Source organism: Dromiciops gliroides, chromosome 4 (assembly GCF_019393635.1).
Source record: "Dromiciops gliroides isolate mDroGli1 chromosome 4, mDroGli1.pri, whole genome shotgun sequence".
NCBI lineage: Eukaryota > Metazoa > Chordata > Mammalia > Microbiotheria > Microbiotheriidae > Dromiciops > Dromiciops gliroides.
In genome coordinates this window covers 398241571-398256336 of record NC_057864.1, presented here as the reverse complement: position 1 = coordinate 398256336, position 14766 = coordinate 398241571, and the positions used below count along the sequence as shown (strand labels likewise).

The following is a 14766-nucleotide window of genomic DNA, read 5'->3' as shown; positions in this document are numbered from 1 at the left end:
AAGCTTTGCAAACAAAGTTCTATAAAATGTTTGTGGACATTTGTTATTAAACTGCAATCCTTTTTAACAAAATTCTTGGGGTCCAAGCCATAGTCATGGATTTTGAGATCATTCATGACTCATCCTTCCCTTCCCGAACAGCTGCCAAATCCCAACGATTCTCTTTTCCACTCTCACTACTCACTGCAGTCTTGATTCTAATGTCTTCTTTTGTCTCTCATACAGGCCATCTAAAAGGTTTTCCTGATCCCATCTCTCTTCTCTCCCATATATCCTCCATACGACAGCCAAAGCAAATCTTCCTAAAGCATTCTCAGAAACCTTTGGTGACTTCTCATTGACTTGATCTCAGATCTACTTATGCAGTTTTAGCCTCTCTTCTGAGCTCCAGTACCACACAACCAACTGCCTGTTGGACATCTCTATCTGTATGTCCCATAAGCATTGCAAAGTCAAAATGTCTGATGCAGAGCTTAGCTTTCCAAGATGGTGGATTAGGAGCAAACCACCCAGCTGAATTCTCCCAACATTATCCTCCAAACAACTTAAAGTAATGCCTTAAATCAAATTTTGGAGCAGTAGAACCAACAGTCAGGGTGAGACATTTTTGAGGCCTAAGAAAATTTAGCAAGAGAAGTCTATGACATGAGAGTGGAAGTGTATCCACAGCTCATTTCAATAGCAATAGCAGTAGCTCAGAAGCTCTCAGACCAGAGACAGTGAGGTGGTCAGACAACTGGTCAGAAAGAAATTACAGGGGTACGTCCTCTTTGCTGGCTCTGAGTATAGGTGGCACCAATTGGCAACTCTACTGGCCATACAGAGTTCTGGGATGCAGCTCCAGGGTAGAGAGGAGGAGGTAGAGCACTGGTGGTCAATCATAATCTGGTCACAGTTCCAAGGCAAAGAGAACACTAATGCTTGAGACTCCAGGGGACCAGGGGCACCTCCTTGGTAAAGGAAGCACCAACCAGGAGAGCAATGACCAAACCTCTCCCAGGATAACACCATCTTAGAAGCACCAAAAACTTGCACACCCTCAGAGCTAGCTCTGAACAGCAGTACAAAAACACCCTGAAATTTGGGATGGTGCTTCCCCACCCCCTCAGGTGAACAGAGCCCTACTTTAACAAAGTTTAAAGTCAAAAAATAGGCTGGGAAAATGATCAAGCAACAACAACAACAACAACAACAAAAAGAATCTGGCTACAAAAAGCTCCAACAATGGCAGGAAAAACCAAGACAAACAATGTGGAAACAACTATAAGCAAGGCCTCAAAGAAAAATGCTAAGTGGACCCAAGGCCAGCAAAAATTCCTGCAAGAACTAAAAAAAGATAAGTGTGCTAAAAAAAAAACTAGGAAAATACAAGGAAAGCACAAGAAAAATACAAAGAGAATTGATTGTTTATTAACAAAAGAAACAACAAATATTGAAGAAAATAACACCTTAAAAAACAGAATTGGCCTAATGGTAAAAGAGACACAAAAACCTCAAAAAGCAAACCTGGGACCAAAAACTGGACATCAAAGGAATGCCCATCAACTGGGGAATGGCTAAACAAGCTGTGGTATATGATGGGGATGGAATATTATTGTGCTGTAAGAAATGACAAGCAGGATGATTGCAGAAAAGGCCTGGAAAGACTTGTATGAACTTGTATGATTTATAGTGAAGTAGAACCAAGAGAACACTGTCCACGGAGACAGCAATATTGTTTGATGAAGAATTGTGAAAGACTTAACTATTCTCAGCAATACAACGATCCAAGACAATCCCAAAGAACTACTAATGAAACATACTATCCACCTCCAAAGAAAGAACTGATATTGATGGAACACAAACTGAAGCATGCTATTCTTTTATTTTTTCTGATTTCTTTTCTTTTTTTAAATTCAATCTTTTTTGTACAAAACAACTAATATCGTAATATTTTACATAATTGCACATGTATAACTCATATTTGATTACTCACTGCCTCAGGGAGGGGGGTGAGGGGAAGGAAGAATAAAAATTGGAACTCAAAATGATAAAAACAAAACCAAAAGAAAACAAACCTGGCCAAATGGAAGAAGAGGTACAAAATCTCAATGAAGAAAATAATTCCCATAAAATTAGAATTGGGCAAGTGGAAGCTAACAACTCCATGAGACATCAAGAAATAATAAAACAAAGTCAAACAATTGAAAAAATGTAAGAAAATATTAAATATTACATCACAAAAACAACTGAAGCGGAGAACAGGTCAGGGAGAGAAAATTTAAGAATTATGGGGATAGGGGCAGCTAGATGGCACAGTAGATAGAGCACCGACCCTGGATTCAGAAGTACCCGAGTTCAAATCTGGCCTCAGACACTTAACACTTACTAGCTGTGTGACCCTGGGCAAGTCACTTAACCCCAATTGCCTTACTAAAAAAAAAAAAAAAAAAAGAATTATGGGGATACATGAAAACCATGATCAAAGAACTTATTATCTTTCCTACCAAAACCTCCCCTTCTGAATTTCCCTATTACTGAAAGGAATTGCCACCCTCTGATCACCCAAGGTTGACAACCTTGATGTCCCTCTCAAGTCTTCTCTGCCCCTCACCCCACATATCCCATAATTTCTTTCTGTACAACATGTATTGAATTCTTCATCTTCTCTCCATTCACATAACCAACATCCAGGTGCAGGTTCTTATCACCTCTTGTGCAGACTTCTGCAATAAATAACTATATAATTGGTATCCCTGCCTCAAATCTTTCCCCACTATAATCTATCTTCCACTCAGCTGCCAAAGTGATTTTCTAAACAATACATCTATACATCTCACTGTCCTTTTTAATCAAGTCCAATGGCTCTCATCTTGGTCCATTTTCACTGTATTCCTGGAATGTTCTTTCTCCCAATTTTTAACTAATAGAATATATGGCTCTTTAAGACCTACTGAGACCTTTCCTGGTCTCCATAACTGTTGGTGACATCCTTCTATGTATTTATTTCATACATCCTTATTTGTCCTATCGTGCTCCCTTGTATTATGGTTAAGAATATGTCCTCATTCTTCCCACCAGACTCTAAGTTCCTTGAGGACAGAGACATAATTTCCCATCTTTGTATCTCCAGAACCTAACACAATACCCTGCATCTAATAAATTTTTGGCTGAGCTGAATAGGTTCATGTTCCTGGTACTTTTAATAATTACTCCCACTTGGATAGGGCCAAACTTGATTTATATTCCCAGTTCCAAACTATCACAGTTCCATAATGAAGAGTTTTAATTTTGCATAATGATTTAGATAAGGTCCTGGTAAAAAGCATTTAAGAAAATTTCTAGCCCCATGAGTCTTATAAAGGAAAACTCCATATCACAGTGGTTAGAACACAGTTCCTGGAAGGACTAGGTTTCAATCTGTCTCTGACCTTTACCAGCTGCCTGACTCTGGGCAAGCCACTTTAAATGAGAATATGGGAAATCAACTTTTTTAAAAGATCGTAAGTTTTGAAGAAATTGATCCAGCTCTAAGAAAATAATTCTACTTAGAAGTTCACAGAAATCATTTTTTTGTTTAAATGCAAGCAAAATGACCACACAAGAAACTAAACAGAAAAACTCAACTTGATAATGATTATGACAGTTTATCTTTCAAATAGGACCATGACTGCTCTCCTGCCCATTAATGAGGCATCCAGCAAATTTACTTTAATCTCACTGACAAATGGGTTAAAAAGAACTAAAAACATAGCAAATTTATAAGGAATTAGCTTATATCAGAGGACTTTTTTCTAGATAAAATTAAGAGAGAATAGTTTCAAAACTTAATAATCACTTACCTTCATATGATTTCCCAAATTCTCCCAACCCCTATAAAATGAGAAAGAAAGTAACAGGAACCACCACCAAAAGTAAGTAAAAACCACCACAAACCTGTTGCTGTGGATATTGCATTCCTCCCATTGCACCTGGCGTCCGTCCCTGGATTCCAATTGGATAACGCTGTGGGCCAGGGGGACCATATGATCCCCCGGGGTATGGACTGCTTTGCTGAGGCTGGGAATGAGGATTATTGCCCATTCCATACAACTGAGGTCTCTTCATTACCATTGGATCCATTGGACTGCCCTGTTAGAAAAATTAAAAAGAAAAAAGTTATTAAAAAATATTCTGCATATAGATAACAGAAGTCTATTCAAGCAGTAAATTTTTAAAAAGATTTTTCTAAATATTCTGCATATAGATAACAGAAAAGTCTATTCAAGCAGATATAACCATCGGAAATATTCAACACAATGAACCTCTATTTTGAAAACATTAAGAACAATTACTTGACAAATTAAAATGCAGAAGAACGTTAACTAACAGCAACGTTACACACAAATTTTCTATTTTTTTCTCATTAATTAAAAAGGTTTTTTAAATTGGGAGGGCCCTGAGTCAGAGATAAAGAAAGATTTTGCACCCTAAGCAGAGAAAAAATTTACATCTGAATTTCTATTATGTATGCAGGAAGTGAGCAAGATAATTAATTTCACCCAACTCCTTTTAGCTTAATAGTATTAAAAAAATGAAGTACACTTCAATGTTTGGTGATTAGCAATACTTTCTGCCTTCAAAGTAGTCTCATAATAATAACAATTTTATTTCAGTCTCAGCCTACAAGTCCCAGTCAAACATTTGTGACAGAGTGAGGGTAGGTTTTTTAGAGGGAAAAAAATTTTTTTTGGAAAGAAAATGTGAAGGGGCTTTCCATAATATATCACCGTACCAATAAACCACCCAGCCATAATGTAAATCATGAACCCCCCCCCCACACACACACACACATATAAAGTGAGTCTGCTGCCAGACTTAAAATCCAAACTAGAATTTTGTTTTGATTTTTCTTTTAGGACAGCCCACATGCCTCAAGTCCAGAATGACCTCTGGGATATAGAAAATGATTGCCCCAGTCCGGCGTTTAGCTTCTCAACAAGCAAAACTTTCTCAGCTACCTACACAAAGTGAATAGAGGAAGTTAGGTAGGGCAGTGGAAGGACCGCTGGACCTGGACTCCTGGCTGTGTAATCCTGAATAAGTGATTTATTCTGCGTCTGTTTCTTCATCTGTAAAGATAATAATAGCTTCTACCTCCCACAGTCGTTATGAGGATAAAACGAGATCATATTAGTAAAGGGCTGTACAAATCCTAAAGCACAAATAGAAATGCTAGTGATGACGAAGATGATGACAGTCATAAGAACATCAGCAGTGGAGATGATCTGAGGCAAACTCCTCATTTAACAAATGAGGAAACCAAGGCTCAAAGAAATTTTAATAGTCATTTTAGGACTATGGTTCCTCAATGAATTGACGGCAAAGCCATAAGACTAGAACAGAAGTCTCCTGCACTCTTTACTTTATACTAGGCAATGTCTAAACCATTAATCATCTCAAAACCTTAACATTGAGTGTTTTACCCTCCCCCCCAACCATTCTTTATTAGACTAAAAAAAAAAAACAGATAAATAAAAGAGCAAGAAAATTATCACAATGGAAAGGGCAGAAAAATGCAAAAACCAAGAAAAATCCACATCCTGAATAATCCACTTTTAAAAGACTGGCCATAACCCATCAAGAGTAAGTATCAGGGGCAGCTAGGTGGCGCAGTGGATAGAGCACCAACCCTGGAGTCAGGAGGATCTGAGTTCAAATCCAGCCTCAGACACTTAACACTTACTAGCTGTGTGACCCTGGGCAAGTCACTTAACCCCAATTGCCTCACTTTAAAAAAAAAAAAAGAGTAAGTATCATTATACAACTGAATGTTAAGAACAATACTAATATTATCAGAATGCAATGTGGTATGAAAGGAGGAGTATGGAGAGACAGTGTTAGTAAAGAAATAATGCTGCCTGAACAAAAGGTCTTCATTCCGATCTCTTGCCCTAGAGACATCTGCCACCCCAAACCCATCAAAATAAGATTACTCCTCAGTACCAATGGGTAGGGAGTGTTGGAAAAGGAAAGAGAAACATTAAAATCAGTGAGAAAAAAAAAGCACTGAGATGTCTCTGGTGGGTGAGGAATGAGAAAGGATAAGAGACAGATAATTACTATCCAGGAGGGGGAATTAGGCAAGGACAGACCATGATCTTCTGGATCAAAAGGAAGGGGACTAATGCTCTGAGTAATTCATTGGGTGACTCAGGGAGTACCCAGATATGCCTGGGGATACAGGGATGAGTCAAGGGAAAATATTCTCTTGGGCTATATGGAAAAATGAACTACACAAGGAATTTGCGAAGCCTAGAAATAAACTAGTGGCCTAAAAGAGACCCAACTAGAGTAAACCAGATTAACAGGATATAGTTCCAATACAAAATCACCAACTCTCCTAGACTCTCAGCTACCCTATCTTCTCATTCAATCTGGATTAGCCCAGCGCACTGGAAAGGTCCATTTATTTCATTTTAAACAGTACACTACCAAAACAAGCTTAATTAAAACGGAAATTTAAAAAACAGGGAAATGCTTGGAATGTCTGTATTTTAGTTTTGCAGATAACAGTGTAGCAATTTCCTCTATCAGTCTCTAGACTTGCTTTTTTTCTAATCTAGGACATCATTGCCATAAACTTCCACAACCTTATTTAATGTAGAGTTAATTTGAACTAATATTAAATTTCTCAAACTAAAAAAAAAAAATTAAAAATCAGTGTACTTTATGAAATACCCGAACTGTGTGCCTCTGTGAAGACATCAAAATACCTTAAAAATTAATAGCCCAGATATCAAAATAGCTAAAATCACATAAAATACTTCATTTCAACCTTCTCTCTTTAGTCCTCTATTAAATGCTATTTCATAATCCACAAACTTAGCCCAGAGTGAAATTTGTGATTTTCAATATTAAAATGTCTAAAATTAGCATCTCAAAACCTGCTCTGCCATTATTCGCTTTCCAAAAGAAAAGAAATCCTTGGCTTTTTTTTTTTCCTATTTTCTTTGACTTTTCTAGGATAGGTAACAACAAGAACTCATGATACCAGTGATTTTTCCTATTCCCAATTCAACCTACAACCCATCTTGTATATATTTTTTAAACCAGTCATCCCTCTTCCAATGGAGCTCCACTTCAGAGCATCACACTAGTCTTTTTTAACAAGACTTTTAAGCAAAAGGTTTATGCTATATTTTTTAAAGAGATCATTAGCATTTCTGATGGTCCTTGAATCTTTCTTTACGCAAATATTTCCAAAACATCTGTTTTTCTAATCTCGATAGCACGCTTATGACAGCTGTGATTTGAGTTCCAATTTGGTGGAAATAGGCAAGTGGTTTTGAATACGACAAAACATGCTGGCTGGGGTGGGAGCCATTTCAAAGAGGACAAAACATAGCTTAAACAACATTAGGCTGATTCTTATTACTGTATACATTTCAAAGTACTTTTTAAAGAAATAAAGTTTGTTATTGCATAATATTTGCTTTTCACAGATCATAGAGTTGAGAAGAACCACAGAGACTCTAATCTAACTGTAACCTGACCCAAGGTCCCTTTGACAGCATCCCCAACAAGTGGTCATCTAATCTCTACTCAAAGATAGCTAATGAGACAGAGACAGAGAGAAAATGCCACTATCTTGTAAAGCAAGCAATCCACTTCAAAATATCTCCTACTATTAGGCTATGAAGTGTTTTTTTTCTTTTCTTTTCTTTTTTGCTGGGCAATGAGAGTTAAGTGACTTGCCCAGGGTCATACAGCTAGTAAGTGTCAAGTGTCTGAGGTCACATTTGAACTCAGGTCCTCAGGTGTTTTATCCACTGAACCACCTAGCTGCCCCCAGGCTAGGATGTTTCTTAAATGTAACTGTGGTGCCCACTCTAGGTTGGAGATAGACCCACATTCTCTTCAGCCCTCCAGCTATCTGATCATGATCTTTTGGCCACTCTTCAGAAAGGACTTTTTTTCTGTCCTTTCTAAAACTGTTGCACAAAGAAATGAACATGGTACACCTTGTATGGTCTGGACCACAACAGAGTACAGTAGAATGATCTTTTCTTACTATCTGGACACTATTCTTCTCATTAAGTGACTAGGAGAAGGGCTTGTAGGAAATGCTTTTTGGTGTCTCAGGTTAAAGTAGAGTATTTCCTTATAGAAATAACTATGTGTTATAACCATCTCAGAAAAAGTATCTGTCCACTGCTTTCTGAGAAATACTAAATTTTAATTCTTCAGAGACTAGTATTATAAGACTCACAACCATTTAAAACCACTGGTTGGGAAGGCAGCTAGGTGGTGCAGTGGATAAACCTGAGTTCAAATCCAGCCTCAGACACTTGACACTTAATTAGCTGTGTGACCTTGGGCAAGTCACTTAACCCTCATTGCCCTGCAAAAGAACAACAACAATAAAAACCCACTGGTTGAATATTGGAATTTAAAAGAATCAGAATTTTGGAATAACTCCAAGGACCATGCACATTTTTGCATCAATTGATTTAAAACAAGTACTTCTAGTGTTAAAAAGATAGGCCTTGATTTCAGAGAGAAATTCAGGATTATCAAAGGAACCTGGCAATTTCCCATAGACAACTAGATTGCTTTTCCCCCACTTGTTTTACTCTAATCCTAATATGACCATTTGCAGCATCTGTCCAAAAGTTCTGTCCCCCTAATTGCATGACAGTCTAGACAACAAGAATTCTTCATCCATTTGGCTTTTCCCCCAGGGACAATCAGGCCAAACTCTTCTGAGTTGCCTAGAAGGCTCTGCAATGTTCCAAAGCTTGAAACAAACAACGACTATATCATTAAAAAAAACAGACCACCAGTAGTACCCAACCATGTAAAGAGAATCCCTCTACAAGATGGGCTTCGTACTCCATGCTCTCAATAAAAGTGGTGAGCACCTATGGTTAGTATAATTAATTGTTTTATGTCTCTTCTGATATTCATGATCACACAGCCAACTAAGATATAACTCTGTTGTATGGTTCAAGGAATTGGAATATTTGCATGAGCCTTAAAAGTGAGTTTTTCTTTACCAAAACAAAATGATTTTTTTAATAAAAATATGTCTACTGTGAATTATATTCTGTTTATATATATTTTTTTTTTATCAATTATGACAGTAAAAATGTAGTCTGCTGTAGAACAGTGCTTTTGAAAGTTTTCCTGATCCATCTTAATAACCTCTCTTAGGATGCCCTAAATGAGAACAAGTGATGTGGTAGATAAAAAACCAGAGTCAGGAAGACTTGAGTTCCAGTCCTTCCCCTGACACATTTTATCCCTATGACAAAGCACAAGTCACTTAACTTTTTATTTGTAAGACCACGTTAGAGATGGGATGTCTACCTGCACTAATGGAAGGAATTTGCACACCAATGAAAGCACAAATCCAGAGCTCTCTTCTCTCCCAACTCCACTCCCAAAAGCTAAACACTAAACTCTAAGGCATAAGAATATAGGTGGGAGGGGCAGCTAGGTGGCACAGTAGATAGAGCACCGGCCCTGGATTCAGGAGGACATGAGTTAAAATCTGGCCTCAGACACTTAACACTTACTAGTTGTGTGACCCTGGGCAAGTCACTTAACCCCAATTGCCCCGCTCCCCCCGCAAATATAGGTGAAACCAAGTGTCCAAAAATCTGTCTAACAACAAAAGATGTATAATGCTTCAAATGTGACCTCATAGACATATTCCCTCCATCAGTGCAGATTTCAACCCAGACTTGGTTATTCTTACTAAGTGTCAAGCTTTAATTTTTTTTTTTTTTTGGTGAGGCAATTGGGGTTAAGTGACTTGCTTAGGGTCACACAGCTAGTAATTGTTAAGTGAGGCTGGATTTGAACTCAAGTCCTCCTGAATCCAGGGCCAGTGCTCTATCCACTGCGCCACCTAGCTGCCCCATGTCAAGCTTTAATAAGCTTAAAATTGCAGTAACAGTTTGGGGAATACCTAGTTTATTTCTTGTCCATGACTTCCCATAAACATCCTTCAGAAAGTATCCATGGACAATGCTAGAAGCCTTCCTCCTCCAGGTCTGTTAACATTTCTAAGAGTACAAGAGTACATCTGAGCTGTTCTTTTCTTGCACCTTACCACCCTTCCCATTGTTGATTTCTTCAATAAATAACCCTCAGACTCTTGAACATTGATTAATTCCTGGAAACATGCGAATCTTCCATGTATCTGTTTTACCTGTTGTGACATTCATAACTTTAACTACCTCAGAGATTTTGCCATTTCAAGATTTGCAACCACAGAGCATCAATGAGAGAATATTTACATTTAAAAAGCAGGTTAGAGGAATCAGAAGAGGGAAAGATCATTTTTATCTGGGGAGACAAGTATGGGGGAAGGCTTCATATGCAGGAGATGATGTCTGAGCTATGCTTTAAAGGAAGGGAGTGGGGCAGCTACGTGGTGCAGTGGATAAAGCACCAGCCCTGGATTCTGGAGGACCTGAGTTCAAATGTGACCTCAGACACTTACTAGCTGTGTGACCCTGGGCAAGTCACTTAACCCTCATTGCCCCACAAAATAATAATAATAATAATAATAATAATAAGGGAGGAACTTCAACAGAAAGAATAGGGGAAATGGAGCAGATTATAGAGTTCATTCTAGGCATAGGGAATGAATGTTGTCTATACCATACATGTGGCACTTAACATTGCCATAGGACATTTCTTGTATTGTTTTTCAAATCTTCCACCAGTAGTTATAGCCCTTTCTTCAAATTTAATCATGTCTTTTTATTGGCCAAGATACTGCTATGTCCCCACAGTGACTAGGGCAGTGCTAAGTATTACCCTATGCGTGGGCACTCAATGAATACTTTGGAATTGAATACTTCCAAAAGTTAACAACAGAAGAACCAAAATTTAAGAAAACCTCCATGGACCAATCTGTGTCAACTGAAAATGAAGTTTTGTGTGTTTTTTAATCCATCTAAAGATAATATAGATATAGATAATATAGAGATATTAAGATAAAAATTTTTAATTCAAAGTAAAATTATATAGGCTGCAGTTATTAATTCCCTACAGATCTGGATAAACTTCTGAAAAAGGAGACAAAAACATTCAACACTCCAGCCATGAGTACTCTGCTCACACCATAAGACTCAGTAATACTCTGTTCATCATAGATAAATTGAATTAAAGTAAAAAATGAAAGAATCACAAAAAAAGTATCCCCCCCTTAAGGAAGGAATGTTCTCCCTCAAATAGAGCAAAATTAACCTCTTGATTATTGAATCCACCATTACTATTGACCAATCTATAATTATTAGGAATATAGGGAAGAATACACCCACAATATCAAGTTCATTTGATTTATACTACCAATATAACAGCATTTATTGGATACAGTATTAAACAATATTTGCCCTCCCAAATCTAAGATCAAGAGTTTTATTTTGCCCAACAAATGAAAACTTGCCAAATTAGTCCAATGAGGATTTGGAAATACCCAGACAGATACAGAGTTCTAAAAGATCAGATAGGGCAAGCTGTATCTAAATTTGCTTCTGAGTAGCTCCAGGAAACACGGAAGTTAATACCTTTAAAGAAATGAAGGTATAGAAGGAAAACAGAAAATTAGGGAGCCAAGAGAAAATTGTGGGGGAAGAGGGAAGCACGGATTAGGGATGTAACAGTGGAATATCTGGATTCTAAAAGGAAACAAAGCAAAAGTGCTGGATGATTATTTTAAATGAATAAAGTACTTAGCATAAATTAAAAAACTGTCCCCAAAATTACACTCAGAACTACTTTAAAATTTAAAACCACCTGCAGGGCACAGGATCACAGCAATAACTATGCTATGAGGGCAAGTCATCTTAACAGCTCTCCAATAAAAGAGCAGGACATATCTTGGCCTATGTCCAACATAGCCTCTCACTTGTCCTTCCTACATGCTTTGGATTCCTTCACCTTTTGCAACATTCAGAAGATATCTGTTTATGTTGGGAAATAGTCACACTAAATCAAATAAATAAATAAATAAAGTGACAGGCAGCATTGCAAAAGTTAAAGGGGCCTTACTTAAGAGTTTGTTTAGTCTAGCGTTCTCGTTTTACAGATATAGAAACTAAAGACCAAAAGAATGGTTAAATCACTTGCCCAATACCAAAAAGCTAGCTAATGTCAAGAGTTCCAACCAGAAGGCAAGTTTCCTCATTCCTGGTTCAGCGTTCACTGCTCCAGAAAAGGGAAAGCTTCGTGTCAATCCAGAGAGACTCAGTTTACAGAAGTGACAAGTATAAGAATTAAGAATCAGAAAAAGCAGAAAATGTTGGCAATTAGAAAAAAATAAGCCTAATTAAGTAAGTTTCAACCAGGGAGAGAAAACAAGTGACATTCCATAGATGCTGTAGAAACAATAGCAGTCATTTATATTCTGCTTCAAGATCTATGAAGCCCTTTACGTATAACTCACGTTATCCTGTGAACAATACTAAAAGGGTACAGGTAGGACAATCCCCCGTTTTACATAGGAGGCAGCTGAGTGTTAAAAAGGTTAAGTGATTTGCCTCAGATCACACAGCCAATTTATACTTGTTACTGTTTTATTTAGTACTATTGCTGACTTACACATAAATCACAGGCACTGGGAATACAAAGGCAGAAAATGAAACAATGCCTACTCTTACAGAATTCATCTTCTAATATGGGAGACAAGTAAGCATATGCAGAATATATAGAATATTGTCTTCAGTCCCATTGTGTTAATATTTATTATCAGTGATGGGAATAAAGAAGAGAATGTTCATATGACTGGGTTAGTGAAAGGATGGAAGGGACAAAGGACAAAGAACACCTTACAGATAAGAGTAACCTTAGTGAATTGGAGGTGGAGTAGGGGGTGGGGGACATAGGATAAATGTTAATGAGGGCAAATGCAATCATCGATTCAAGATGGAAAACTGGTTATGGGCACACGTAGCAGAAGAGGGTCTGAGTTACAGTGAGTCAGCCATGCAGCTTGAGTAGGAGTCGACCATAAGGGCACATGAAGACAGAGGAGATACTAGCACTCAAAGGAATTCTAAGACTTTATCTGGTACAACATCATCCACCAAGATGTTCAGCTTTGGTCAGGACAGACTAAACACCAGTCAAGTTCCTTTCTAGCTCTAAAATGCTAGAATTCTAGACAAAAGTCCACAAGGCAAAAGCCCTTTCCAAGAAATTTGAAGACTTTTTTTTTTTCCTCAGCTCCATTATGGAAATCTTTGCTGTCTCTACTGGCTTAGAGAGGAGACTAAAGCCAAAACATCACTTTCTTTGTTTTACTGTAAAACTGATCCTTTTAGTTTAATCTTTTGCATACTTCTTATAGATAGGAAGAAAAAAAACTGTGAAGCTTGGGTCCTTAAAAGTTCACGGTTCTGTGGTTGTACATAAAAAACCAAATTTTTTTTAATATAAAAGTAAATTGAATTAGTATAATTATTTTCTATTAAATAAATTCTATTTTTAAATTGGACATGATATTAAACCTGACAATTTTATGAATAGACAAATTATAAACTATATCTATTTTAGGTCATGAAGGAAGGAACTTCAGTTCTCTCATAGAGGGCACTCGAATAAATATGTCAGTCAGTATACAAGCAATTATTAAGTGCCTACAATGCGCCAGGCCCTGCACAAGGGAGTAGGGATACAAAGAATGGCCAAAAAAAAGAAGAAAAAACAGTCACTGGCTCAACATAAAAATAATTCTGTGTAAAGAAGGTAAATAAGAAATAATCAACAGAGGGAAGAAAGGCTGTAGCACTACTGGGAACTGAAACAGCCTCTCGTAGAAGGTGGCATTTTACCTGCAATTTGAAGGAATCCAAAGAGGTAGAGAGGAAGGAGGGAGAACATTACAGTAGCCAAGGGGAAGAAAAGCCAGTGAAAAGGCTCAGTCAGCAGATGAGTGTCTTGTGAGAACAGCAAGGAAGCCAGTACTGGCTTCCCTGGCATATACTCTAGTTTACAGAGTATGTGGGATAAAGTGCAAGAAGACAGTTAAGATAGAAGGTCAGATTATAAAGAGTTTTAAATAACAAAGAGAAGACTTTATACTTGACCCTGGAGGTGAAAGGGAGCCATAGGAGTTGATTCAATTTGGGGGAACATGGGGGAGAGTACCATGGATTTAACAGCTAAGAAGGATAGACTAGAGTGGGGAGAAACTTAGCGACAAGGAGACCAACCAGCAGGCAAAACAGTCCAGGCAGGATACAACGGCTGTCCATGCCAGGCTGACAGCAGCTTCAGAGGAGAGAAAAGAGCTTAGGTTAGTCAATAAATCAATTAGTAAACATTTGTTAAGTGTCTACTGTGTTCCAGAAACCATGCTAAGGATTCAAAAAGAGGCAAAAGATAGTCCCTGCCCTCAAAGAGCTGCAATCTAATGAGTTTTCCATTTTATGTGAGATATAGTACTTTTTTTTTGGTATTTTTTTTTGTAGGGCAATGGGGGTTAAGTGACTTGCCCAGGGTCACACAGCTAGTATCAAGTGTCTGAGGACAAATTTGAACTCAGGTCCTCCTGAATCCAGGACTTGTGCTTAATCCACTGCACCACCTAGCTGCCCCAAGATATAGTACTTGGCAAAAGATTGGAAGGGAGGGGAGGGAAAGGGGAGGAATGATAAATTGAGGATGATTCCTGTGTGAGCTGAGGTGTCTAAGAGGATGGGTATTACACCACATATCCATTGAAATTCAGTACAGTATTTATTAAGAACCTACTGGGGGCAGCTAGATGGCGCAGTGGATAGAGCACCG

General features: G+C 37.9%; 1 protein-coding gene across 1 annotated transcript in view; it reads right to left on the bottom strand.

The window, feature by feature from the left end:
• Positions 1-14766, bottom strand: part of ARID1B (AT-rich interaction domain 1B) — a 581815-nt gene that overhangs the window by 513049 nt on the left and 54000 nt on the right. The window contains 1 exon segment of the mRNA XM_044001940.1: positions 3916-4110. Coding sequence (XP_043857875.1) covers positions 3916-4110 — 195 coding nt within the window.